Source organism: Cyprinodon variegatus, unplaced genomic scaffold (assembly GCF_000732505.1).
Source record: "Cyprinodon variegatus isolate N-32 unplaced genomic scaffold, C_variegatus-1.0 Scaffold159, whole genome shotgun sequence".
In the NCBI taxonomy this organism is placed as follows: domain Eukaryota; kingdom Metazoa; phylum Chordata; class Actinopteri; order Cyprinodontiformes; family Cyprinodontidae; genus Cyprinodon; species Cyprinodon variegatus.
Genome location: NW_015150612.1, coordinates 1,170,285 through 1,197,675, shown reverse-complemented (window position 1 = coordinate 1,197,675; position 27,391 = coordinate 1,170,285). Strand labels below are relative to the sequence as shown.

The following is a 27,391-nucleotide window of genomic DNA, read 5'->3' as shown; positions in this document are numbered from 1 at the left end:
TTGGAAAAGAGCCCTGTTGCAACTTTTTCCAAAAGAAAAAAAAAAAAAAAAAAAAACAATCCACTGGACTTTGTTTCCAACTTTTAAGATGTATTGCTTCGCATTCAGGAAGATTTTTCAATTCAAAATGTCAGACAAAGTGTTGAGTTCGATGCTTTATACAGTAGCCCAACAAAGCCTTTTTTGGCTTAGAAAATGTGCAAATTGAATCAGACGAACAGCTCCACCCCTGTTAAGGGCTGGTTATACTCCTGCAGCAGTGTGTCGTAGTGAGCTTGTCACAGATTTTTCTGATTAATGAGCAGTATTGAAGCGTGGTCTGCGCTAAGTTATTCCACGCCACAACGCAAGAGGGACAATCATGAACTAGCTGTGGGTCTAGATACGGCCGAGGCGGTGAGGAAGTCGGGGCAAGTTTGTCCAACAACGGAGGGACATGAGGGTGAAAAGAGCGAGGATCCAGGTGGAAAAAGGGTTCCAGTGTTCTCGCTCTCCTCACTCTTCTACTGGTCCATCTTTATGAGTCATTTTCCACAATGGTGGTCATACAAACAAAACAAGCCGGTAAGGTAGCAGACAGGAAATGTGTATAGAGTGGATGTAGATTTGACCAATCAGAGGCATCCTGCATTGCATTCACTGCAACGCAGATGACCTGGTTTCTGAGTATAAATCAGCCTTCAGCCTTAACCCTGCAATACCAAATACTGGTCTATGTCTGTGATGATAGGGGGTCATTAGGTGGAAATGTTGGACCTTTATAGACTGGACCAAGAACTTATTTGTTTTTAGGCTGTTGTATAAAACCTCAAACTCAACGCTATTTCTGACTTTTTTATTCGAAAAAGCGTCCTGGATGGGAATCAAAATGTCTTCAAACTTGGAAACAAATTTAGGTGGAATTTTTTTTTTTTTACTATTTGGAATGACTATGACCTGGATGACTGGGAATCTTCTCCATCACATTGTTGCAACCTTTCCAGTGAATGCATCAGAATCACCACACTGAAAGGACTAAGATTCCCAGGTCACTAATTTGTAGGAAAAAATCTGTATCTACCAATACTACTAATAATATTCTGCTTAAATCCTGAATAAAGATTGAATCCTCAATTAAAATATTACACTAAAGTCTTCATCAAGCCTGTCCATCATCCCTCGCTGTGTTGCAGACTTATCTGCATATTTAGACTTTACTAACTGTAGATGTATCAGCCTCCACCCTTAGAGTGTCCCCACCAACTTTCATCGCAAAGTTACACTCTTGATTTTGTATATAGGTTAAAAAAAAGATTATATAGTTTACATTTTATCAGAGAACCTCCTTGTACTTGTGTGCTTGTTCACCTGCTTCTAAAGCAACAAAAAAAATTAGCATTTAAAGTCTGCCTTTTATCCTGGATTTCATCGAGGAAGTATAAGATGAAAATTTGCACAGCATCATTTTCAGATTTCCTCATTTTACTTCACTCCCCTTAAAACCAGGCGCTTCCATCCTTCCCTCTGTGGTTTCTATGTGTACTGACAGCGTGTAATCAGACGGACGGGTCCTACCTTGTCAGGCAGAGCGTTCCCCACCTCCTTCATGCTCTGCACCCGGAGTCCCAGGGCCCCGGTTTGGTCTATCAGACCCTCGGCGGCTGTGTCGTGATCCTTCAATCTCTCCAGAAGGGTCCTCGCATCGCACAACACTTTCTCAAAAGTGCAGGCCATTGACAGCAAACCGACAAGTTGGTTCGGTGACGTAAGAGAGTGGCTTTAAAACCGTCAGCGGAGAGACAGAGACGTCTTCATATGAACGTCTTCATACCAGCGCAGATCACGTTTATTTTGAACAAACGATAAACTGGACGTAGGCAGTGAAAATAAACCGATTTTGTTGTCAAATTCGTCGATCGTGTAAGGCAAAACCTAACGTCACTTCCGCATCCCCTTGCCTTCAACCGTGCTGCATTTAAATGCACATCATAGCTCGGAAAATCTTACAACAAGGTGTATATCGATGTTTTACGCACTGAGAATTCTCACATTTAACATTTTCTGAATCCAGAAGAACAAAACACACAGTATGAATTAGCCTTGTTAGTTCACGAGTGTCGTGATGTGATTTCGACAACATATATATCGTGTTGCTGGCAACTCCGACCTACATAAATGCCGCAGTAATCTTCTTTCTTGACATATATTTTATTTTGTCTGACAGAATACTGCCATCTAGTGGATCACTTTAAAATAAACACGGTCAATATGATAGACCTCTTGTATGTATGTATGTATCTATGTATATGTATGTATATATATATATATATATATATATATATATATATATATATATATATATATATATATATATATATATATATATATATATATATTTTAAAATATTGAATGATTGATGTTTTTTTTATTCTATCAGTTGATTTATTCCTACTATAAAAACTTTGTAATAAAATGCCTTACAGAAGCAAACTTCAACACTATCTAAAGAAAGGGTGTGCATATTTTTGATTTAGCTTGGTTTATCTTTTGAGATATGCTTGTCATATTGTTTTTTTTTTTTATCATCAATAAACATCTTTTTGAATAAAAACTATTTAAAAACCAATATCTGTCCGGGCTCTCTGTCTTCTTAATTGCTTTTCGAACTGCCCCTTGTCTGATCTGTCACCCAGACCCTGCTAGCCTTGTTGGAACCCACCAGGGGCACTTAAGCTTCTGGGCTCAACTGAGTGCTGAAACTCTTCCACCACATTAAGGTGGCAGTTCATAAAAGCTGGATGATGACTGAAAGAACAAGTCCAGATACAAAAAGCTGAAATGAACTATCATCTCAGTGTTGCTGGGCCATCCCTTAGAGATAAGATAGTAAGAGGAGCTCAGTCATCAGGGAGAGACTGCAAATCTTCTTCTCATCGAGAGCAGTCAGCTAATGCAACGTTCTAAACATCCATTTAGAATTTCCCTGGACGCCTCCTTTAGGAGGTGCTAGGTACACACCATTTGGAGGCACAGTGGATAACCCCGAGCAGCTGGAGGATGTGTCTGAAGAGAGGAAAGTTTGGGAGTCTGTGCTGAGACTGCTGGGTAAGCACACCTTATGGGTAGGCAGAAGCAGACCAGTACTAGTAGAAAATCAAGCTTTTTTTTATCAGTAAACCGTAGATGTTGAATAAAGACAGTCTTTACTCTCTCTCTTTCCTTTTTCACCTTTGCAACTTGACACTAACTGCAGTTCTGTGTGACAGGACACCTTATGAAAAAACAAACAGAATAAAATCAGTATTTCAAAGGTTCGACCGTACTGCATATTGAATATATCTTGCTATGGTTGAGGTTAACAAAAGGTTAATCATTTTTAAAAGAACAAAAAGTTCTACTCTCATGAATTTTTGCATGATAAAATGTGCAAGATGAATTATTTATTTTTGCAGTGACAAAGTTTTTAATAACAGACTGATTAATAAAGTTAACAAGTTTGAGGAATCCTGATATTCTGCTTAACTCTTTTAAATCTCACTTTGCAGATTATTGCAGGCTACTATGTCTTATTTTGCTGTTATATTTATGGTCAGTTCAAGATCACATATGCGGTTCCTCAAGGCTCCATTTACAGGCCAGGCCACCTCCATTTAGTTTATATGTGCACCTTGAATTATGGAGTCTTTTACCATAGGGAATATGATGATTACTACCAGCACCCCTCTCAACCCTAATAGCGATAAGCATGTCGGAAAATTTATATAAGCTGATTACGCACAACTCTTACATTTTTCTACAAGTCAGTGAACGTATCCAAGGTCAAAGATTTGAAAGAGCAGAAACTTGTCTAGCTTGATACAAACAAGGTTTTATTGTCTTTGGTCACAAAACACGCAAACTTACATAACAATTTTAGGCTAGACTTGATTTGCATCACAAGGTTAAACAGTTTACTTCCATGCTTGAAGGAATTATCTACGGTTTTCTCTAATAATACATTAAAGGATTGTAATTGTCTCCTTAAATGTCCCAATTAAAGAAACACCAGGGCCTCGAGCCAATGAATGACTTTGGGCCTAAACATGTTTGTCAGGTGTGAGCCATTTCAATCACTCGAGTCCCTATAGAAATGTTAACTCAGTGTTTCTAGGAAACCAAATATAAAAGGAAAGTTGCATTCAATTTTCATTCAGTTTGTAAAGTTTGATTGAAGCTTTTCAAGTAAACACAAAAGCTAATCAACGTATCAGTTCATTTAGAAAAAAAAAAAAAAGTTGAACTTTATTGATCCCACATTGGAGAAATTCACTCTCTGCATTAAACCCACCCCCAAGGAGCAATCAGGGATTAAGGGTCTTGCTCAGAGACCCCAGAGCGGCAGTCTGTGGGAGTGGATTTTGAACCCACAACCTCAGGATTTCCAGCCCTATTCCAAACCCACCATTTATCAGCTTAGTATTTTTTGAAACTGTATTTCTTTTTTGTTCTGTTTCTTTCTTTATAATTAAGGACTAAATTAAAATACCTTTATCCAGTGGTTTCTTATTCTTAGCCCCTGCATGGTTCTGATTCTCGAGCCTTTCATGGGTTTGAATAAGCTTACCTCGCCTTTTTTTACAATATCTAATGCCTCCTACGGATGGCCCAAAACACAGGCGTAACTTTCTGAAGGACTGGACATGTCCCCACCAACTTTGGCCTGGTGGGGACATGTCCCCAACAATAATTTCAATAGACTTTGGCTCTCAGCAATAAGTGGGACAAATTTCTAAATTTGATTTTGTTGATTTTGAAGGAGGATAATCACTGGTGTAACTGAAAGGGAAAACATCCAATCAACCAATCCACATTTTTCTGGATGGATGAATGAAACTGAAACTGTGTGCATACTAGGGAGGCATGATGTATTGCTGTTGGCATCAGAATCCACAGATATTCATCCTTTTTTTATATGTCTAACTACCCATAAATATAAATATCAGTGTATTTGGTTATTTGTGTTCTCAACAATAGGATAGCATTGAAAAAATATATGTTTGAGCTCAATTTTGGAAAATACAAACCTATTGCCTATTGAAAGTGTGTTGAGTAACTGTAGGTCCATCAGCCTCCACACTTAGACTGTCCCCACTAACTTTTATCACAAAGTTACACCCTTAGCCCAAGATAACTTAAAAGTTTTACAGAATATAGGAAACAGAATGAGATCTATCAAGAATGTATCAAAAGGTATTAAAACGTTAAAGTATTTTAATAAGGTTGGTTTTGGTTTAAGGAATAACATGTTCTTATAAAAAGATTTCATACTGATACAGCGACACGACTTCAGACTTGTGTTCTAATATTTAATCTGACTGAGGTCAATTTTTACCAACAAAGCAATCGTTTAGTTGCCTTTTGTCTATCATCGCGAGACTTCAGAGCCAGCTGAGAGATCTACTACTCTTTCTGGAACTTGATGTTGTCAAATATCGCGGGAGCCGCCTCCCTAATCACTACGTAATGTGCCGTGCTGCTTCTAGCGGCGCTGGTGACAGTGCTGAAAGCTGTTGGGGTAAGTTTTTATACATATTTAAGTTTCATTGAACTGTAAAATGTAATTCTGAGACGTACAATGTCAATATTTTTTTTTTATCGGCCAACAAACCGCTCGGAATGAGCTTGGTGCCTATCGTTAGCCGCTAACGCAGACGTTGGGCCTGGGTGGGGGAGCCTAGGTGTAAATCTCACACAACGGGCCAGTTAGCACTGTAGCATGCTAGAGCTAACCGTCGCTAGCCGCTTAGCTCTAAGAAGGGCTCAGCGACATTGTTGAAAACTTCAATAAACATGCTCGCAATTATCCCTATATATCAATTCTATAGTTAATTTTATCGAAACTATGTCCGACTCGATAAAATATAAGTAAAACGAATCGTAAAAGTGTGCTTGCGGCTCTTACGTACTTTCTTTGTTTTCCAGTCCTCGTGCCGCTAGCCTTCAGGATGTTTTGTCCTCTTTTTGCTGTCAGAACAAAAAAAAAAAAAAGAAAGAAAGAAACTATTACGTTAATTTAATAGACCCACTACTTTTATTGGTTATCATATGCCTTACAACGTCAACTCCAAGCTTGAATTGTTGTATATTTACCCTTATTTTATTTCAATCCAACTGCACTGTAATTACACTTAAATATTTTATTCATCATAATATGGATATATTGTCCCATATACTAGATGTGGGATTACACCATTGTAGCTCAGTCCTCTACTAAGTTCCAGGTCACATTTTGTACTAACCTTGAAACCCCAACGTATATTTAATCTTTCTATACGAAAAAAATCCATGAAAACCTAATTTATGTCTTACTTTTACCAAATATATATACATTTCTTTTTAAAAACAATCGCGTTATTGCATATTTTCCTCATTGGGGTTTAAATATCTCTTTAAGAGTGGGACACTCCCGAAGCCTGTTTGGATTTACATGCAAGCGACATGCTGATTTATTACAGGCAAGACGACAGTAACCGTCCATGTTAACTTTGTTTCTCTGTTTATTCAGTATTGAAAGGGGTATTTGGCGTTTCCATGTGTTTTTCAGTGGAGCTTGTTAGCCTCGGTTAGCCTGGATGTGACGTGCATATTGCAACGTGTTGGCTCAGGCCATGGCTGCTGTTCCAGCAGAGGATAGCGGATTGTCAGGAAGTCACATGCTTGGCTCTGTCAGAGCGCTTTTCTTTGGGGCCTAGGAATAGTTCAGGCCCTGGCCTTTTGCTAACAGATTGAGTTGTGTTTTAATTTGTTCTCTAATAGAACGATGTTTCAGTTTATTCCCCTATCATAAATATATGTTGTTTGTTTCTACATGGGAAGTGTATTTGCTCCAATTTCTTTTCACTGAAGAACTATCCTCTCTTCTTAACTCATGACCTTTTTAACACTTTATAGGGCACTCAATTAAATACTTTGAAAATCAAAATTTCAAGCCAATAGTGTTATTGGAATCCATACCACCCAGACCTTATTACCGCTGTAACATTTAAAAAAACATGTATATTTTGATGGCAAAAATGAGTGTAAATGTAATGACAAGAAACGCCAATTGGCCCGAATATATCAAGAAAAAATAACAGAAGTTTTTCTATGAGAAATTCAATAAAAACACTCAGAATGAAAGAAACACGTTTTTATTTGGTACAATAAAGCTAACTAACCAGTAACAGTTCCTTTGCTGATATCTCACTATTCTTTGTTGAATAAATAAATGTCCCAAGTGCCTTGTAATTGGTGGCATTAAATTCATCTAAATAGATTTTATTCAATGTTTACTAAAAGTTCTCAATATCCCACTTCTCCCAGCCCGTTAAACTTCATGTTACCCATCTTAAAGCTTGTTATGGTCTCAAGTTGTAGCCTATCTGTGGTGTTGCGACACAGTCTGGGGCTCAAGTGTCGCAGGACGGTTCAGTCATGGTGTTTACAAAGCAGTGTATTTAGGTCAACAACACTCTGGTTACAAAATAAAGCAGTCCTCATCCGTGTTGTCTCAGTCTTTATTTTATAGGTTTTAAAAATGTTAACTATTAAGAGAAAGTTTTGTCCATACAATATAAAGGATAATTTTTAGTCAGGATTGAATTGAGTCATAATTGTCCCTCGTCAAAAAGGGTCTATCGTTTGTTCTTCACTAGACGTCAAATGCATCGTATTGTTCACCTGTGAGATATCAGATGAAAAAAAATATATTTAGTGCAGCAAGAAAAACATAAGTATCACAAACTGATGACACCTGCCAATTAATCAGGGTATTTACTCTGCTAGATGACCTGCAGTTCACATTTTACCAGCTGTAGTTTTCAGTTTCCCTAAAACTATTTTGTTTTTAAATAAAGCAACTGGATTTTCCTCTTACCCAATCCTTTTTTTCTCCCAACAGTATGAAGTGAAACCGAACTGAATTTTTGTACCATCCGCAACTGCTTCAAGTTCAGATCACAACTAAAGGAACTGAAGACAAACCTCCCAGATCAAAATAAATAGCAACGCAAAAGCAACGACGGGGGGAAAGGATCACTTCAAGGATTTAAACCACGAGAAACCAAATCCTGAAACGACCAAAGAACACGCACATCGGCCCAACTGAAACGTGAAAGAGAAGCAATCCTATACCCAAGCATATTCTAAGAAGATAACTGATCTGAAACCAGAAGTTTGTGCCTACTCAACAGCTTTGACAAAGCACACGTCCCAACGCTGCTCCTAGCCCTCCTCATCCTAACTACGCTGCCGACTCACGTGGGCTGCTATCTGCTAGTACCCTCCCATAGTTTACCCGTCTCTCTCTACTGCTCCTTTTGTTTTCTCTATAACTTTTCTAAGCAGTGTTATTGCACCTGCAACTGCCTTTCGTGTGCTAGATTTCTCCTTTTTCTTTTTTTCTTACTTTATGCAACCACCTAGATCTTGTGCCAGAAACTTGTCAGGAGTGTGCATGTGTTAAACTGTGTGTCTGTGTGTGAGAAGCTCTACAAAGTCATCAAGATCCAGAGAATTGAAATAAAAGAAACCGTAAAGGTGAGTATTGGTCTTTTTATTTACTTTTTTCTTTTTTTGTCTGTTATTTGTATGCAAACCTATTGTGCTATTTCCATTACTTTAGGGTTTAGAAATGAAATATTTAGGTGGATGGATACTTTAAAGGAATGTGTTTCAGAGCATTTTTTTACTTCACCATTTAATCCTGAATTACATTTACAATCCGTGCAGACATTGATTTTGCTTTTTCCCCCTTCACAATATTAGAGGCACGAATGAAAATTGGGTGATTTCCAAACTGCAGAACTGGTCAAAACTTGACCTTGCCGACTTTAGCCAGCAAAATATCACATTATTAATTAAATAATTTTTATTCAGTAGTCCTGTCATTGGCTCTCAGTAATAATTTACATAAAGGAAATTGGGTGATATCATAGAGACAGCTTGCTGTATCTTTTTAACGAAGATAAAATCATTGTAAAGATGTTTAAAAAAACCTTTATTAGCTTGGTTACTATTAGTAACTGTAAGTAAGCTTGTGTCAATCCAAATAAGCACAAAAAACTTTGAGGCATTAAGTTCATCCCCACTCTTGTTAGTTAAAAATGAAACTTGTCGTGGTCTTACTGCTTTATAATCCTGCAGTTTTATTTTGAAACTTAAGTTTATCCAATCTTTTTCCGCAGTTGCCATTGGATTCAAATCTGCTAAAAACCTGTTTTGTATCTAGCGGAATCACCTTAGCTAAATTTGTGAACATGTCTGCCATATAAACTTTGGAAAATTGGATAATAGCTGTGGTTAATTTCCAGCCAACAAAAAAACCATAGTCGGACTTCAAAGTGGAGATGATCCGTTTTGTGTAAAGATGCTCCAGCGAGAGCTGAGAATGATATTTAGCTGGCGTCCATCTCTGCTGGTAGTGTTATGGTATGAACGGTTCAGTGAACTTTTTGCTATGTTTTGGGTAACTTTTCCGTTGTGTTGATCTATTGCTTTAGATCATTTAGGATTTTTGTTCTTTCAAGTCATAATTTAGAACCCATTGGAAAGTGCGTTGACTTGCAGTCTTTTTCTAAAACACTGCAGTAGCAGGCTGAACTGCTCCTTCTGCTACTTTAATCTCAGCTGGTCATTCAGTTTGGATAAATGTTTGAATTGCTCTCTCACCCAACTCTGCATCAACGTCCTATTCAGTCGTTTCCTAAGTAATTTTCGCCTTTCCAACCCTCCCTTTGGGTTATAGCCCACATCATATTTTTGTGTGTTAGTGGCACTCTGCAGACCGGCTGAACTTTTCTTCCTCACCCGTCATGTTTGTTCCTCTCTTCACCATTGCAGACATCCAGCGTATCATTGGGTGGTTACTTAACAGTTGTTCTAGAAAGAAAAAAAAAATCAAGCAAACATTAAACAAGCATTCAAGTTCAGCAAGTGCTCAAGAAACTTTGGTTCAAGTTTATGGGAAAATATGGGCAGCCCCTGGAAAGGCTTTGTTGAGTTTACCTTGCCTGCGTCGCCACCTACCGCGTTTGTTAGTGCTGACCTGAGCAGCACCTCCCCTGTGGGACTCAGCCTGTCGCCATATGGCCGATCCGTAAGTTTCACCTTCCCACCTCCTTTACTACGAGTCCCACCCCCATCAAACACCCATTCACCCACCTTGCCCTGCATCTTTGCTATGAATGGCCTAATCTTTCATTTGTTTCGGACTCCCAAGACGAGCCTCTACTGAATTATATTCCAGCAGGGCGAGGGGTGTTTAGATATAAAGTTAAAGGATTTTTTTTTTCTTTCTTGCAATTCCAGGAGAGCCTTAATTTTACTTCTTTCAGTTATTAAATTTTTTAAATATACTACTCTGCATAATCTCTTGTGGACATTCGGAGCAGATCATGTTTGGATTGCATGATCTTGCACTCTTTATCAAGAAAGCAAATAACGAAAATTGATTGGAAAATGCCAAATAAACTGAAATGCTCACCCATAACTAAACCCCATAACTAAAACTGAAGAAAATATTTTTAAAAAGCCTAATTTTCACAGTAAATGGACATTCATGTGTTTGAGTTTCAGCCAGAGCTGCTCATCGCGGTAATGCAGAAAGAGGCTTCTCTGGGATTCCCTCCATAACCCATAATCCATCACCAGCTCTTTCACCGTAGATCCACTGCTGTTTGAACCATCTGCGTTTTTCTGACTCTCCATCCTCAGTTTTGTTTTTATTAGCAGCAATGCCCTTCAGGTTTTAATCGGACTTCTTTTGATTGCTCTGTGTTTCTCTATTATTGTGGTTTAGGTCCAATTTTAAGCCTTTGTATTTCCGAAGAGGGAGTCTTGGTTCTGCTGGCAGGGACTTGTTGGAATTTATGAGCGATTTTGGATTAAAGTTGTGTGCAAATGATGATTAGATCTGATTTAAAATCGTTTCACATTAAGGCATACTTGGCCTTTTTCCTTTTAAATTGAGGTCATGTGTAATAAATGGATGTGATATCACTGAGTTGGTTAAAAAAAACAATCTTAACAACATAAAGATGGTATCGCAGTCAAACTTGGCCATAGCTGAACTAGTATATTGAAAATGCGATAATGATGGAGGCTGATTTAAAAAAACTGTATGAACTAAACTTTTATCAGCCTGTTTTCAGCTAAAAGTTCATGTTACTTTGCTTGAGTTTCAGCCAAGGTCGTCAATCTAATAATACTGTGAGTTTGTGGGGCTAATTTCTGGGGGGGGGTTACAAAAGCAAGGTGAGGCTGTTGCAGCATCTAAAATTCAACGTTCCTCTCCAACTTGCAATAGACTGAGTCAAAGACCTTCATAAAATTTTGGCATAGTGGCATGGACAGTGCTGGGCTTGGAAAGACTTATCAGCCCCACAGTTTTAAACATTTTTTTATACTTTAGGTTAGATTTGCTACAATGTGGGCGTCAAGGTTGGCCTTCCTCGTCTATTCTGCAAAGTCAGGACGATCAGACATCTTCCTATCACAGAACAGTGATGTATAACTGTTAATCTTTATAAAAAAAATATATTTAAAAAAGGGGGTGTCCAATAAACTAGCATTTATTTGTTTTGGGCAATAATTTCAGCTAAATTGCTCAGCATGTATAAAGCTGTGACCTTTTCCAACAGCATATTGCGGCTTTATCCCCCGTGTCCGAAATGGAAAGGGGCTCCTCTGAACCTCCTGTTGCTCGCAAAAGTGGCTCAGCCTCTGCCACACCCACCTCCCCCATGCCCATACCCCGCTCCTCCTCCGTCTCTTGCCATCCTCATCCTGGAAGTAAAAAGTACAAGCGGACTCCTTTGTATCAGAGATCAGTAAGGGGGAAACATTGACTAAGCTGCTCTGTGAGCTGCCGTTGTGAACTCAGCTAACAGCATGGTTTGTAGAGGTTTGCAGAATATGAATTAATTGTGGCGTTCACTTTTTGACTTTTATTGAAATGGCGCTGTAACACAGTCACTGGGCCGGTATTGCTTAGATGAACCATATGATCCCTCTAACTGGAGCAGCATTAACTTCTAGAACCGTCTGTGTTGGTGGGAAGGTCCACTGCAGTTTAAGTGAATTTTTATTTTTGCATGATGACATTCAGAATATTCAGTGTGTGAATTCTAAGTATTCTGAATCGGTGTGAATTTTTTTGTATCGTTCTTAATATACTGAATGAAGTGATTATCCCAGCTGGTTCTAACATGTTTTTACTTATTTTTTTTCTTCATAGTTTACTTATTAGATTTTCTAAATGTTGATGTTATTGCATGTTTTTTGTTTGTTTTGTTTTTTAAGTTTGCATCAAGCACTGCATTGAATTTGCTCCCTCACCCCTTTTCCTTTTTGGACATGTTTATATAAATGCTCTGCCAAATGCATTTAACAGTTTGTTCTCTTTTCAGATGAGTTTTGACCCAGGCATGCTTCATAACAATGGGCATACTGCCTATGCCAATGGCTCAGGGCCTGGCATTAGAGAGACCGGTGTGGTGGAGAAGCTCTTGACCTCCTATGGATTCATCCAATGCTCAGAGCGCCAGGCTCGTCTTTTCTTCCATTGCTCCCAATACAACGGCAATCTGCAGGAGCTCAAAATAGGAGGTCAGTACCTGAGGCGAATTTGAAAACCTAGTGATATGGAAATCCTGCATTTAAATCAAAAGCTCTTTTTTGCTACTTTTACTCTAAATCTGCTTCTTTTTTTTTCCTGCCCTCAGATGATGTAGAGTTTGAGGTATCCTCTGACAGGCGCACTGGCAAGCCCATAGCAGTGAAGCTGCTTAAGATAAAGCCAGAAGTGCTGCCAGAGGAGCGCATCTCGGGCCAGGTGGGGCCAGACCTGCACGTCTATCCCTTTACTGTGCTGCATGGTTATATTCATCCAGTTAAGAGCACCGTTTTATTTTTGGTTGTCATTGTCTGTCGGCTTTAATGAGGAAAATCAAATGTTTTGTCGTTTCTCGCTACAAGCATATGGGGGACTTTTCCTTACATTTACATGACTTATCCATTTTAAATCCCATGCATTATGGGATGTCCACCTCATCAGATTTTAATTGCCCTCTATTAGAATAACAGTTTAATACTGTTGTCCTGTTTGATTTATATTTTTGGTCTGCTTCAGTATCCAGCATGTGTGGGTTTTTTGTTTGTTTTTTTATCACAACTTGCAAAACCTACTTTGTGTCTGTTTACCCTGGCACTAGTATCTAATCAGGACTCTTTTTGTCAAATGCTGATCTTTAATGACTGAGGGGGATGTATTGGCGACCGGGACATCCCTACTTAACACACCTAATTGTTCAAGGTTAATGCATGAACTGATTCTGTCAACTGATCTAGTTCTTTGGGGAACTTTTATGACCTCGGTCAAAACTAAATCACAAAATGATGACCTAATCCCTTCAGTATGACTCACGGAGACATAAGCTGAACAGATTTAGGTGTTAACTTGTGCTACATTCAGACCGCACGCTGCTGAAGTCATAGAAGCAGGTGGTTTAAATGCAAAGTCTATGGTTGACGTGCATTGAGGCGCAGCAGAAGGTCCTGCAGCGCGTCTCGAGCAGAAGTAGCTGTGCATCTTGATACATCTGAGCAGCTGAAGCAGCGCCTCATGAGCTGAGGCGCTTCACAAGCAGCAGCTGCTGGAGTTGGAAAAATTTAACTTCTGCTGCTGGACGCGCCACATCAACCAATCAGAGAAGCTGATCTGGAGCTGGCAGGGAGACGGACACAGCACTGCTGATGCAGATCATATAATTGCTCCTCTGAAACAGTTTAACACCTAAATTAACTTAAAATATTGAAACCTGTTGGTGTTCTGTCACACCAGCATACCCATAGTCAATACCAGTTTATCCCTTTAGTTTTTTACGAAAAATAAACTGAACGCCTTACTTATTTTTGTTGTTTTTTTGAGCGCATGGGGATCTGACCTTAAATTGCTTTTTTATTGTATATGACTAAAAGGATACACACCCATTGCAGTATTTTAGTTTATTTTTGTACAAAAGTAAAGGGATAACACGCAACTCTGACGTCTTGTGCATGCCTATTGACTATAGGTATGCTGGTCTGACGGGGTATGCTCATCTGACAGAACACAGGCAAAATATGTTCGCTTTTATTATTCTGGTTACATACATGAAAAGCACTAACATCTCCTTCAAGCCGCCACGATCAGCAGCGGAAAGCCCCAAAGAGGCGACCGGGCCAGAGGCTGCTGTTGAAGGGGATTTCCAGTGACAGAGCACCGTCGGTACGGGAGTTTTGTGTTGGTCCGACGGCGAAATATTTGAAGTCAGGATAATAATCTTGATGTATTAACTGCACAGAGGAACTTTTTATCTGGACTTTCTCACTTAAAAACGTAAGACTACTTTTTACCCCTTATAACAGCAAATATGGCAAAGCCACTCTGCTATTGAACACAGGAGCAGCAGATGCATCTGTACACACTTTACTGGACGCGCTGCAGGAGCATCAAGGATGCTCTTGAGGCATGTCGGATCTTAATGTATGAGCATACAAAATGAAGCAGCAGAAGCTTTTTTTGCTGCTTCTATCGCATGCGGTCTGAACGTAGCATTATTATTATTTTTTTTAAACCTGGATTTGTTCATTATCTTGCAAAACGTATCAAAGGACAGTCGGGTTCAATGCAATCACATTCCTGACAAACTGATCTCAATCATTACATGTTTGTGCCGTCCTTGAACCATATGATTCAATAATTTTGTGTGATTTGTAGTTTGTTGTTGGCCTGCAGCTGAGTTGTCTCCTCTTTTAATACAGGTTGTTTCGTCTGTCCCATCAAACTTGGATGGGAAGGCGGCTCCTGGTCAGGTTCCCACCGGCAGTGTTTGCTATGAGAGAAATGGGGTAAGAAGAGCAGCTCAAACTTCTCCCTTCTGTTTGCAGACGTTTATCATCATGGATGCTTCTTCATTCAATTAGCTCTTCTTTTCCCCAATCCTTTTTAACACTGTTTGCTCATTGCAGGAAGTGTTTTATCTGACCTATACTCCTGATGATGTGGAGGGTAGTGGCCCTTTGGAGACGGGTGACAAAGTCAGCTTTTATATGGAGACAAACAAGCAGTAAGTTTGAATTTTAAATCCAGTTTATCTTAATGGCATGCTCTTGACTCTGTAGTAATTGTTTGTTTGTGTTTCAGTACCGGCGCAGTGAGCGCACGCAATATTCAGCTTGTGAAGAAAAAGCAGGCGAGGTGCCAGGGTGTGGTGTGTGCTACAAAGGTAAGGGTTACTAGATGAAACAGGTGCACAGATTGATGGAAGGATCCATGAAACTAAAACTTTTTTTTAACCTATCCTAACCAAAAACTTGCATCATATACAAGCTTTCAGTATTTTATACTGGCTTTATATAGAATCAAATTAAATGATACCAATGGGCTCCCATGTTCCCATTGTTTTGAAACAGTTGTTGTCCATCAGCTGTTTTCTTTAGGCTTCTACCTGAAATATGTTTGTAAATGACTAACCATTTAGTTCAGAATGAAATTTGTGGAATTTGTTTAATACTTAATTATTTGAGCATCTCAATGAAGCACAGACCCTCAGGGCAGCTCGCCAGTGCATCTTGAGCAACAATTGCTGCTAAAATGCTCAATCTGTTGGGAGGGAAATTAAGGGGGATACATTTTATTCTGTTGATATAAAAAGCTAGAGGCCTACCCAACAGACTTGGAGGCCACACTTTTCGCCTTTCCAACTTGTCCCTTTTTGTAGCCATATAAACCCGAGGAAAGTTCCAACAACAAGAAACTTAAAAACAATCCACTGGACTTTGTTTCCAAGTTTGAAGACGTGTCTTTTCCCATCTAGAAGCTTTTTCAATTAAAAATGTTAGGGATAGCGTTGAGGTCGAGGTTTTATACAGTAGCCCATCAAATCCTTTTGAAAACATGCAAATTGAAAACGGACAACGGGGTCCACCTCTTTGGAACGTGGGTAGTTTAGCTTCTTTTGGTAGCCTGCAATGCCCTACCCGTCAGTCTAATACCTTTGTTTGTTTCAGTTTACATGGTTTCAAAACAAAAACAAGGTTTTGATACGCAACTGTATAAAACCTCGAACTCAATGCTATGCCTGACATTTTGCATTGAAAAAGCTTCCTAAATGGGAAGGGAAACATCTTAAAACAAAGTCAAGTGGATTGTTTTGAATTTTCTTTTTTTGGAATGACAGACATGGAGACTGAGAATCTTCACCAACACCTGGGGAAAGTTCCACCAATAGAAATCCTTTTCTAGGCTGCTGTGTTTTTTACAATAAGCTTAGCTGATTTTAAATCTGTTAAAGAAACTCTCCTTTTCCTTGAGCTTTTAAATCTGGTGATCTGAGGTTTATCCATCATCTCCCGCTTATCCAGGGTAGAGTTGTCACCATACTAAAATTTTCAAGTCGATACCGATACTCAGGAAAATATTCAATACCCAATACTATTTTCGATCCCACAAGGATAGAACAAAGACCCCAACATTTAAAAGAAATATTTTTTATTGATAAATAAAACACAATAAATGAGTACAATAAACAATGATATTTTCAGGTCGTATGCTGTGCACAATATTAAGAAAGCTTGATTTAAAAAAAAATAAATAAATGACAACACTAAGTTAAGTATTCCTTCCTTGGCTATGCTTTACACACATAACAATAAAACTAGCCAAACCAGTCAACAAACAAAAATAAATGCTGTATTCTGGGAGAGAAGAGCATACCTTGGGTTTAGCTGCTTAATAAGTTGTTGGAACCCAGATTTCCCTAGCCTGACGTAGTCCGACTCAATTCTAGTCAGAATATGAGTCTGATACTGCTCCATAGAGCTGTGATTATGGGGGGTGTTTCGAACGAACCAGGAAAAAAAAAGCCTCTGCACTCAATTGGATAGACCTACAACCAATAAGAGCAACGGAGTGCGTGACGTATGTTAAGCCAGGCATAGTTGTTGTCCACAAAAATCAAAGCGTGCAGTTGCACGCCTATAATAAGATGAGCCTTGATCGCGTTTCTCTGTCCCTCTTTTAAAATTAATTTGCTGTCGATATCTTCTAGAACAGACCTAATAGCAGAATCTACTCACCTCTCCAGCGGCAGCCATTATTGTTGTCACCCAAGCGCGCATTGGTCACGTGGTTGATTACGTTACTGTTGGTCATCTGTCCATCATCGTATAAAGCCCGCCCTGACAATTTGATTGGATCGCCTGACAGTGGGCGATAATACTCGCGCTACTATGGAGCAGAGCCAGACCGAACTTCCCGACCTCAAACTTTGTGGGCGGGACTAAGTTCTGACTGGCACCCAGGCTAAGATTTCCCCACAGTCAAATGGCAACCCGATCCATACATATGTACTCTGCCATAGCTTTGTTTATTTTCATAGCTTCTGGGGACTTGGCATCATATTTCTGTTGTTGGTCAAAGATAGACTGTAGAGTCAGCTGTATTTGATGGATTTTGGACAGAGGTCTACTTCTCTCTGCTTCATTCTATGACTTAAAGGGAAAATAACACTTTTCAGTGGTATCGATACTTTTGAAAATGAGTATCGTATCCGGATATGTTTTAGTATTAATACTTTTTTGAGTATCAATACTTTTGACACCCTTATTTCAGGGTTGGGTCACAGGGGTAGCAGCTTCAGTAGGGACTGAGGCCCATCTCCTCCGGGGAATCCCAAGGCGTTCTCAGGCCAGCCAAGAAACATAGTCCCTCCACCGTATCCTGGAACACCTCACCAGGGAGGCGTCCAGAATAATTAAAAACTCTAATTGTTGGCGTATTACTGCAGCAATGTTATCTTTGTTCTGATTTTTATTGCTTTATTTTATTCTGATGTGGTTTTTTATTGCTCCAAGTTTAGTAGTTGAGCACTGGGTTGACGTTGTAGTGGGCAGTAGTGCTATGTAAATAAAGATGGGTTGGTTTGTGGGAAGACTGTAAATGTAAGCCATCAAACCTGTGATTTTGCTTCTCACTTAGGAGGCCTTTGGATTTATTGAGAGGGCAGATGTGGTGAAGGAGATCTTCTTCCACTACAGTGAGTTTAAGGGGGACCTGGAGGCTCTTCAGGCGGGAGATGATGTAGAGTTCACCATCAAAGACAGAAATGTAAGTGCCTGTTTATGAATACAGTGCGGTTTTATCTTTTGCCGCTTGATGATTCATTTAAATAACCGAATGCTGTTTGTTTTTTGCAGGGGAAGGAAGTAGCTACAGATGTGCGCCTGCTCCCCCAGGGAACTGTCATCTTTGAAGATATAAGCATTGAGCAATTTGAAGGCACTGTTGTTAAAGTTATTCCTAAGGTTCCCACAAAAAATCAGGCAAGTAGAACAGAAGCTGTTTTTATTGGATGATATAACAGTAACAGATGGTGAAAATTCACTAACTTGGTTTATAGTGTTAAAAAAAAAAAAAAAAGAAAACAAAGCTGAAAAATCCCTCCTCCCCTTGCAGAGTGACCCCCTGCCTGGACGCATCAGCGCTAGGATTGGATTCTCTGAGAAGGAGCTTCCCTTCGGAGAGAAGGACACAAAGTCTAAGGTGACTCTTTTGGAAGGAGACCACATTCAGTTTAACATCTCCACCGATCGCAGAGATAAACTAGAGAGGGCTACAAACATTGAAATCCTCCCAGACACCTTCGACTTGACCAAGGAGACCCGTGAAATGGTTTGATTATTTTTTTTGTTCCCTTCTCTCAACAATGAGCTTTAGCTTGTGGTTTCATCACGTGAAGTGTCTAACCACCGAACCTTTCTCTCAGGGGGTGATAGCAGCCATACGAGATGGCTTTGGTTTCATTAAATGTGTGGATCGAGATGCAAGAATGTTCTTCCACTTCAGCGAGGTCCTGGAGGAGAGCCAGCTGCACATCTCGGATGAAGTGGAGTTCACTGTTGTGCCTGTAGGTTCTGTTAAGCTTTTCACAAAAGTATGTATTACCTGAAACTGTTTTGTTTTTTTTAAAAAAAAAAGTACATTCTGATTGTTTGTCACTTAAAAAAAAACTTAAGCAAATATCGTCCCCAGGATATGCTGTCCGCTCAGAGAAACCACGCAGTGCGCATTAAGAAACTCCCCAAAGGGACTGTGTCCTTCCACACCCAGTCTGAGCAGCGGTTTGTGGGCGTCGTGGAGAAAGAGGTGGTTTCAGCCGCCAATAAGAATTCAAGTCCCACCAAGGGAAAGGAGAAGGTATATTTCTGCACCTCCTCTAAACATTTGTTTTTCCTCCCCTCTTTGCCCACCTTGGTTTTTTTCTTTAGTTCTAATGTTGGTCTTTGTTTTCTTCCTCGATGAACTCCTCCTGTTCTTGCTTCTTTGGTTAGAAAAAAGACAAGGTAGGACAGAAATCTGCATGAAGCTACATGCACAGGGACGTCCTTTAGAGGAAAAACCTGGTTGATGGCTGGAACTCTTGGCTCACTAACACTATATTTGATGCCTTAGTTATTTCACCATCTCACCACTCCACTAATATTAGCTCAGTTACATTGAATTCTGAATTTCTATTTAAAAATAAATTTGTAGAAAAGCTTTATTTCTTACTTCTTTTCCTACCCTTTGTTTTGTAGTAAACGGCAGAGCATTGATAAACCTAGTATTTATCTGTAAAAATCTGCATTTTATATTGAAAATAAGCAATTATAGTAGTTTTTCAATTCTTGCGCTGTAATTTCTTTTTAGAGGGAGGGGTTTGAGGTGTTTTTATTTCAAATATATCTGGCAGCTATGTGTAGGTCATGGATTAGAAAACAGCAGAGATACGTGGTGCTTTCTAATAATCAGCCCTGTGATTTCTACCTTGCAAATAAAATGGATTTAAACTAAAATGTTGTTTAAAGAAAGAAAATAGGAAATTATATAATTGTTAATCTGTGAATGGGATCTGGATGGTCTGACCTGTTTAACTAAGGTTTTCAAAGCTGGGAGAGAACTAAGCACAATGCTGCTGCAGGACCAGTCACTTAAAGATGCTAAAAGCAGCAGACTTGGTTTGTAAAGTAAACGTCTTTCAGTAAACTTGTGGCTGTTTGCTGTTCATTTGAACTGAAAATACTATACTGTAAAGTGTTTTTACAGTATAAATGCTTGTAACATGTCACGCAACTGGCGCCTACGCCGCCCTGGGCATAATTTAATACCAAAAACAACAAACAATCATATGGTCCTTACACCTGATTATTATTAAGTTCAAAACCACCAAATCAAATGAACCCCGTATTGTCCAATACTAAAAAAGAACAAGTGTCTTTACTATGAATCTTGGGGATGAGATGATCTGTTTCACGCTAATTGTCTCTTTCACCTGGAGGGGCGCCGTTCACCACCAGGCCTGACCCACACTGCCAGCATTAGCTATACACCCACCTCGTCAACTATCAACACATAAAAAATCTCCCCTCCCCCCCAGTTTCCGTAAACCAGATGTTTCTCATAGTGGACAATTATATAAATTCCTACACATAAACAAGACGTCCTGTGTTTTAATAATTAAAGATCACTGTAGAGATAATCATTTATCCTTCATAAAAAAAAATTTGTGCCAAATCACCCTGACAACGTTACACGCTGTGCACCTGGAGAATAAATAACCGATATGCAGCTACGGACCTTTTTACAGTAATGGATATTTGAAAATGGCAGCAACATCAGAGATGTGCAGAATGACAGCAGCATGTTATTTAACTGACTACGGTAGAAACTGCAACAACTTACTGAGGTTGTTGGGAACAGTGGTGGTAATATTCTTCCAGCTGCTAGGGGGAAGGATCTGTGATGACGCTCCCTGGTGCATTTAAGGTGCAGCAGTCTGCCACTGAAGGAGCTCTCCAGCATTTATCCTGTATTTATTTGATTACAGCTATGTTGCTTTATGTGGACATGTTTCTAGTTAAAACGTGACAATGTAGGTCCAGGCTGATGCTAACAAACACTGCTGCTACAGAGTGAGCTAATGCTTTTGTACCCACCTGAGCTGGTTTTATTAATGATTTAAAATGTTGAAGATCTTTTAAAAAAAAAACTTGTCTTCGAATAAGAAACTGCTTGGTTTTATTCAACAAGTCGTGAAAAGTGACTCGTTTATGTAAAGGGACAGTGACTAATGTAATCTGTCACCCTGTCTGTAGGAAGCTGAAGAGGGAGTAATTGCATATGAAGACTGCGGTGTGAAGCTCACTGTGCCGTATCATGTCAGAGACCTGGAGGGAGGACCGTACCCTCAAGCTGGAGACAAGGTAATATTGTTATTGTTTTAACATAAGCTAAAGGGTATGTTTACAGATGTAAAACAAAATAAATATGAAAGTTACTTTTTAGAGTTGATATCTGTTGGATGGTAAAACAAATGTTTTTGGTGTAGGTTGAGTTCTGCATCAATGAGGTGAAGCGAACGGGCCATCAGAGTGCAGTTTCTATCAGGGTTCTCAACCGTAATGCCTCCAACTCCAGAAGACTGCACGGATTTGTCGCTGCGCTGAAGGATAACTTTGGCTTCATTGAAACAGCCAATCACGACCAGGAAGTGTTCTTTCACTACAGGTAGGTGGTCTTTGGAGGAGGGTTTTTTATAAAAAAAATAATAAAAAATACAAAAAAACAGGCAAAGAAAATGACTGACGCATGTATTTGGGTTTTCTTCCAGTGAAATGTGTGGGGATGTGGATGACCTGGAGCTAGGTGATACAGTGGAGTATACCCTCTCTAAGGGAAAAGGAAACAAAGTCAGCGCTGAAAAGGTCACCAAGGTGTCTGCAGGTAAGAGGTCGACCTCTTAATGGTTCCCAATCGTTTTATGGATAAAACTTGGGCAGATAAAATGATAAACGTACTACCTTTGTAATTTTAGTGAATGGTACCGGCGAGGATGTTGGCGCATCAGTTTTTGCTGGGAAAATCATCCGACCCATTCGCAGTGTGGATCCCTCTCAGACTGAATACCAAGGCCTGATTGAAGTCACAGAGGAAGGTCTGTGTCGTGTTACAAATTCAACGGTGAAACCCCCACATCATATTCATCAACTCTAAAGTAGAGTTTTTCTTCTTAATACCCTTATATTTATAGGTGGAGAAAAAGGGCAGAACTTTGCCTTTGGTATCATGGGGATGACGAACAAGGCAGACTGTCTGCAGAAGGGAGAGCATGTTAAGTTCCAGGTCTGCACCGTGTCCCAAACCGGCCAGAAGATGGCCTGCAATGTTATCCCTCAGCGCAGAGCTCCAGTGGAGTGTGTCAAAGACCAGGTATGGTTCATCCATTATACATTAGCTACACGCTGGAATTAACAATGTTGTTTATGATGCAGGGATTTGTAAAAGTTTTTGTTTATGTTCATTACTTGTTTTGATAATGTGTACAATGAGATATAAGGCTAAAATAATCACAGTAGTTTATGACCAGATGTTATTAATGTCCAGATTATGGAAAAATCTAAAATCCAGTTTGATGTAATCATGTAGTTGAGTGGGGATTGGCGGCCTACTGGTTAGGGCATAGAGCTTGGAATCCTGAGGTTCTGAGTTAGAGCCCCACTCCCACAGACTGCCACTCTGGGTCTCTCTGCAAGACCCTTAACCCCACACTGCACCCCGGGCGCCGCAAACTGGCAGCCCACTGCTCCCCAAGGGGATGTGTTAGATCTAGAGGTAAATATCTCCAATGTGAGATCAATAAAGTTCAATTATTATAAGTTAACATTAAATTACCAGACTTTATTTCTTACATAATTGTTTTTTTCTCATCTCATCGAGATTATTATATGGAACTAAAAATGGATAAAATTACACTAAATACAATTTTTTTTACTGCTGCTTACAAAGAATCCATCAGCAGCTGTATGTACTTGAGATATTGACTTTTCCTGTTTCTATGTAAACAATACTACATAAACGTAACGCATGAGGTAGACTATATGTTATCCAACAGCTCATCACGAGGTAGACGAGCTGAAGGACTTCAGATAAAATATCTTTCTTTTAAAAACGGGTCAGAATATATCGCTGCAGGCAAATCCCAACTACTCGGCCTTTAAAAAGTTTTCATTGATGCCTAAACATCTGGAAAGCCTCATTTTTGTCCGCCTTTGTTAATGATGGGCAATTTCTTCCACAGCAGCTTTGATTCAGCTAGCTGGGCTAATGGCTGGGAGGAGCCTTTGGATGTAGAATTCACATGTTACCAGGTTCAGAGCATTTACCATGACTGGAAGTTTTCTAGTTATCGTGAACTAACTTTCACCTGAACTGTTTCGGGGTAAAAAGGCTTATATTGGAGCTGTTTTGCGTTTAACGTGTTTTCTGTGTGTGATCAGGAGACTTTGCACTGATGCTGCTTAAGCCAGATGCAGTTTCATGCATGTGATGCAGAGAAAATTCTTTTTTTTCCCTCAGTTTGGCTTCATCACATATGAGGTGGGAGAGAGCAAGAAGCTGTTTTTCCACGTTAAAGAAGTGCAGGACGGCGTTGAGCTCCAGATCGGAGATGAGGTGGAGTTTTCAGTGGTCTTCAATCAACGCACCGGAAAATGTAGCGCCTGCAACGTACGCAGAGTTAGGTAAGAACCAGCTTTTGGAGGATGCAGTCTTTAAATGCAATTTGTGAAAAGGTTGGGTTGTAAGCTTTGAAATTATGTCACAGCGAGGGACCCAAACCAGTGGCGACGCCACGTCCCGACCGCCTGGTGAACCGCCTGAAAAGCATCACCCTGGATGACGCCAGCGCTCCTCGTCTGGTCATCGTTCGACAGCCTCGCGGTCCCGACAATTCAAAGGTGGGTCACTGACCTTTAAAATGCAAGGATTATGCTGCATGTTAGAGGGTTTTAGAGTCGCAACGGTTGAAATGAGAATCTTTTCGCAGAGTAGTGGTGACCGTTACAGGTGTATAGTTGGAGAGCGAATTGTTGGCCGTTTCTAAATTCACAAGAACGCGAGTATAGACTTGTGTCCTCGCCAAATATGTTTTTGAGAGGAACACAGGAAAGTGTGTACTTGGGGAGAACGGGAGCACGCAGCATAAATATAGGTCCTTATAGTGACGCTTTAAAGTATAATATTCTCAACTCAAATTATCTTAAAACGTACTTGTATTGAACAACAGAAAAGAGAACTTTTAACTTAATACTCTGAGCTCTGTGAGCGCTCCATTTAAGGGACCTGGAGGAGACTCATCCAAGACCTCCGACTCAAAACTCTCCTCCTTTTGCATGTTTCCACTGTCGATAGCGTTGACAGTGTTGTTGCTAAACGCCAGATTAGACTTCTGCATCCGCACACATCAAATGTCCCTTGGATCTGGTTGCGAACCAGTTTTGCTGGTATTTTTCTGCACCGTCGGTCTGGAATTTCTAGGGACTCACAGCAGTTTCCCGCCAAAGCGCAAGGGGGAGCCTATTCGAGAACTCGCAAGAACTTCAGCGGATGGTCACCAGAACTTTGGCGGCGCCGGCAGGAGTTTTTATCTTCCAAAACAACAATGCCGTGTTCCTGCTCAAGGAACTGACTGATCTTCCTCCAGGAGTTGGTAGAGACCTAGGCATCTTTATATATTTTGTCTGAGGCATCGTACAAGTGGTTGAACTTCCGAACCTCCTTGATTGACCTTTCGTTGTAGTTGTTCCTCAGTTTTTAAAAATGGCGCGCCCCGGGACTGAATCGAGAAGGACGACCACACATCTATGAAGACAGCTGGAAAGGCATGCAAAGGACCAATCACAGCTGCTTTTTGTCTGCGCACTTCTTCTTGATGTCTGAGCCGGTTTGCGACTGTCCGACACACAGGCAGGATTTTTTTTTTTTTAGGTGCGCAACGATTTTAGAAAATCTGCACGGGGGGCATGGTCGTGCGCACACAGACAGATTTGATGGCTGCAGAGGCTGTGTGTTAGAAGCATAAATTGGCCTTAATTCACCAATTTAGTGCTACTTGGTCGCAATGTAATTTCCCATTGGGAATCTGCTAGCACTAAGTTGCTAACTGGTTAGCAAGATGCTTCTGACAACTCGGACTCAGACACACTTTAATAATCCCAGAGGGAAAACCGGCCACAATCAAACTTGCTTGCGAACCTTCCTCCACAACATTCACTCGTGTAAAGTCGGGCACCACTCAGGAGAATTCAGAACAGCTGCTTCCCTACGACTTTAAAAATCTTTGAGAAACTAATTCGACTTTTTGTTTCTCCGTTCATGCAGGGCTTCAGTGTGGAGCGCAAGACTCGGCAGCCTGGTGTCATCGACTGAGCAATACACAGCCAGCCTTGGAGGGATGCTGTCCCTATGGAAAGCCGCAGGGGATAAGGGAAACTGATTTGACATGATGCTCGTTAACCAACTTATCCAAAAAAATATACACACGCATGCAGTAACTGGCATGTGTAATCCTTGCCCTCATTTCAACATGTAAGGAAACGTTCCCCTCCTCCCATCTATGAAGAGCTCTGGTGTCTTACTGCAGAGTACGTGGGAATCCCTGACTGTATGCGTGTGTGACGTATCCTAGAAGCGATTAGAGTGAATTGGAGGTTTTGTTCCTAAGGGGCCTTGTCTCTCTAAGTCAGTATGAGGACTGTGTGGCTGTCTCTAAAGTCTGCTTCATCTGGAATTCTGCACCTGTAAGTTTGAATGGGTTAGATGGGTTATGATTGTTGGCATGTCGTTAATCTGCTCCTTTTTTGTTCCTCAATTCTCCTTTACATGTGGAAACTTTGGTTACCAAGCTTCTTTTCTGATGTATGCTTTCCTTCAAACTGCATAAATCAATGTCTCCTCCATGCGGAGGATCATATGTCCTATATGTGCGAGCTTTTGGGGATCCATCTCTGCTCGGTTTTTTTGAGCAGTTTTTAAATGCTTTATTTGAAAGGCTGTAGTATAAAAGCATGGCGTGAGTGTGTATGTGAATGTCGAAGTAGTTTCTCTGAAGGAATTTACCAGTCTAGAGCCTTGAGATGCCTTTTTGGTATTCACATGCTCCACTTCAGAAGGTTTTTTTTTTTTTTCCCCAGGTGCAGAATTCCTTGTGGCATCTTATATCTGCAGTTCTTTTATACTATTTCTTTTCTTGCACATAATTTTGCTTGTCTTTTTTTTTGTTTGTTTTTGTTTTTTTTATTGAAACTTGGTCTGCTAATATTGAATAAGAATAAGGTGCCTAAAACTTCAAACAAAAAGGAAAAAAAAAATAATAAAAATTAGATGCGTTATGTTCCCAGCCAACCGCCAAAATATTCAAAACGATCTTAGGGTGGCTTTTTTTTTTTTCTCCCTAGTAGAAATAATACAAATATGCATCCCAAACCTGTGGGTTGAATACTGTATATGTGTGCGTTTGTTTTTTTTTGTTTTTTTTTTGTTTTTTTCCCTCTCTGAGTGTAAGCTCAAACTTGACATAATTTAAGGAGATGGGTTATCTGTCAGGAATTCTGATTTAAAAAATAAAAAGCTATGAATCAGGATCTGTTTTGTTCTCTGGAGACAAAAGGGGGAGCTGTTGTGCCTGTGAACATAACATTGCTGTCAGATCTAATTTTCTTTGATCAACAGGTTTTCAGTTGAACCAGGAACGGAGGTTCTCATGTCCTTTGTTATTGGGCTTGAATGGAAAAAGAAATGAATAAAGTTTTATGAAAATCTGTTTTTGTCATTTTCTTGGAAAACAAACCCTGCATTTCTGTTTTTCTGCATATGTTATATTTTGGTGTTTTTCTCAGTTTGAGGCACTTCTCCAAGAACTGCAGCACCATCTAGTGGTGACTAATCTAAAACCAACCCCTCTCATGCATCCATAGTTACGTCATAAATACCTTAAACTCTGCCTAATGTTCCTGATCTGCTTACTGATCTGCTTACTTGACTTAAGGTTAAACAATTTGTCAATTAAATGCAACAATATTCCTAAACTGATAATTGAAATGTGTCCAATGGACTATTAAAAAAAAAAAAAAAAAACGGCTTTGAAAGCATTTTGTTGTATGTCGGTCATTTTTCAAAAACGGTATGCATAAAATCTTTCAGCTATTAAAGATAACTGGAAACTGAATAAATGAGTTAAACATCTGAATCGTTCATAAAGTTTACTACAAAATAAGAAGTATATATGTTCCTACACGTTTGTCAAATGTTTGAACATTTATATTTTTTTTTCTTTCACATTTAATTTGACCAACTCTACTAAATGTATGACTTGTAGGGAAAATGAAGTGTGACTCCAATGCAGCATACGGAGAGGCTTTAACAAATGGATAAAATATAAATGGTGGTGAATCAGAATTACTCCACAATATAAAATATGGGAGACTCTTGGACAAGATAAAAACTTCAGATTTTAAAGGAACCAAAAGAAAAAAATGT

The 27,391-nt window shown here is 39.7% G+C and overlaps 2 protein-coding genes across 10 annotated transcripts in view; one reads left to right on the top strand and one right to left on the bottom strand.

The window, feature by feature from the left end:
• The window catches only part of sike1 (suppressor of IKBKE 1), a 5,513-nt gene extending 3,595 nt beyond the window's left edge, over positions 1-1,918 (bottom strand). The window contains exon 1 of the mRNA XM_015377823.1: positions 1,555-1,918. Within this exon, the coding sequence (XP_015233309.1) occupies positions 1,555-1,713 (159 nt within the window). The 5' untranslated portion in view covers positions 1,714-1,918. The remainder of the gene's footprint in view (positions 1-1,554) is intronic.
• A 3,477-nt stretch (positions 1,919-5,395) lies between these two features.
• Positions 5,396-26,496, top strand: csde1 (cold shock domain containing E1, RNA binding). Of its 9 annotated transcripts, none has more exons than XM_015377838.1 (22): positions 5,396-5,533; positions 7,898-8,535; positions 11,637-11,825; positions 12,405-12,603; positions 12,720-12,886; positions 14,800-14,886; positions 15,007-15,104; positions 15,182-15,263; positions 18,017-18,145; positions 18,235-18,360; positions 18,494-18,709; positions 18,804-18,971; positions 19,070-19,234; positions 19,369-19,380; positions 21,172-21,279; positions 21,405-21,583; positions 21,687-21,799; positions 21,891-22,010; positions 22,107-22,285; positions 23,432-23,595; positions 23,679-23,811; positions 25,235-26,496. In XM_015377838.1, the coding sequence occupies exons 3-22, from the start codon at positions 11,667-11,669 to the stop codon at positions 25,280-25,282; spliced, it is 2,652 nt and encodes an 883-aa protein (XP_015233324.1). In that variant the 5' UTR covers positions 5,396-5,533; positions 7,898-8,535; positions 11,637-11,666; the 3' UTR covers positions 25,283-26,496. The 9 variants fall into 9 exon arrangements, with proteins under 9 accessions (XP_015233324.1, XP_015233326.1, XP_015233327.1 ...); XM_015377840.1 differs by lacking the exon at positions 11,637-11,825 and adding an exon at positions 9,838-10,093; XM_015377841.1 differs by lacking the exon at positions 11,637-11,825.
• The last annotated feature ends 895 nt before the right edge of the window (positions 26,497-27,391 follow it).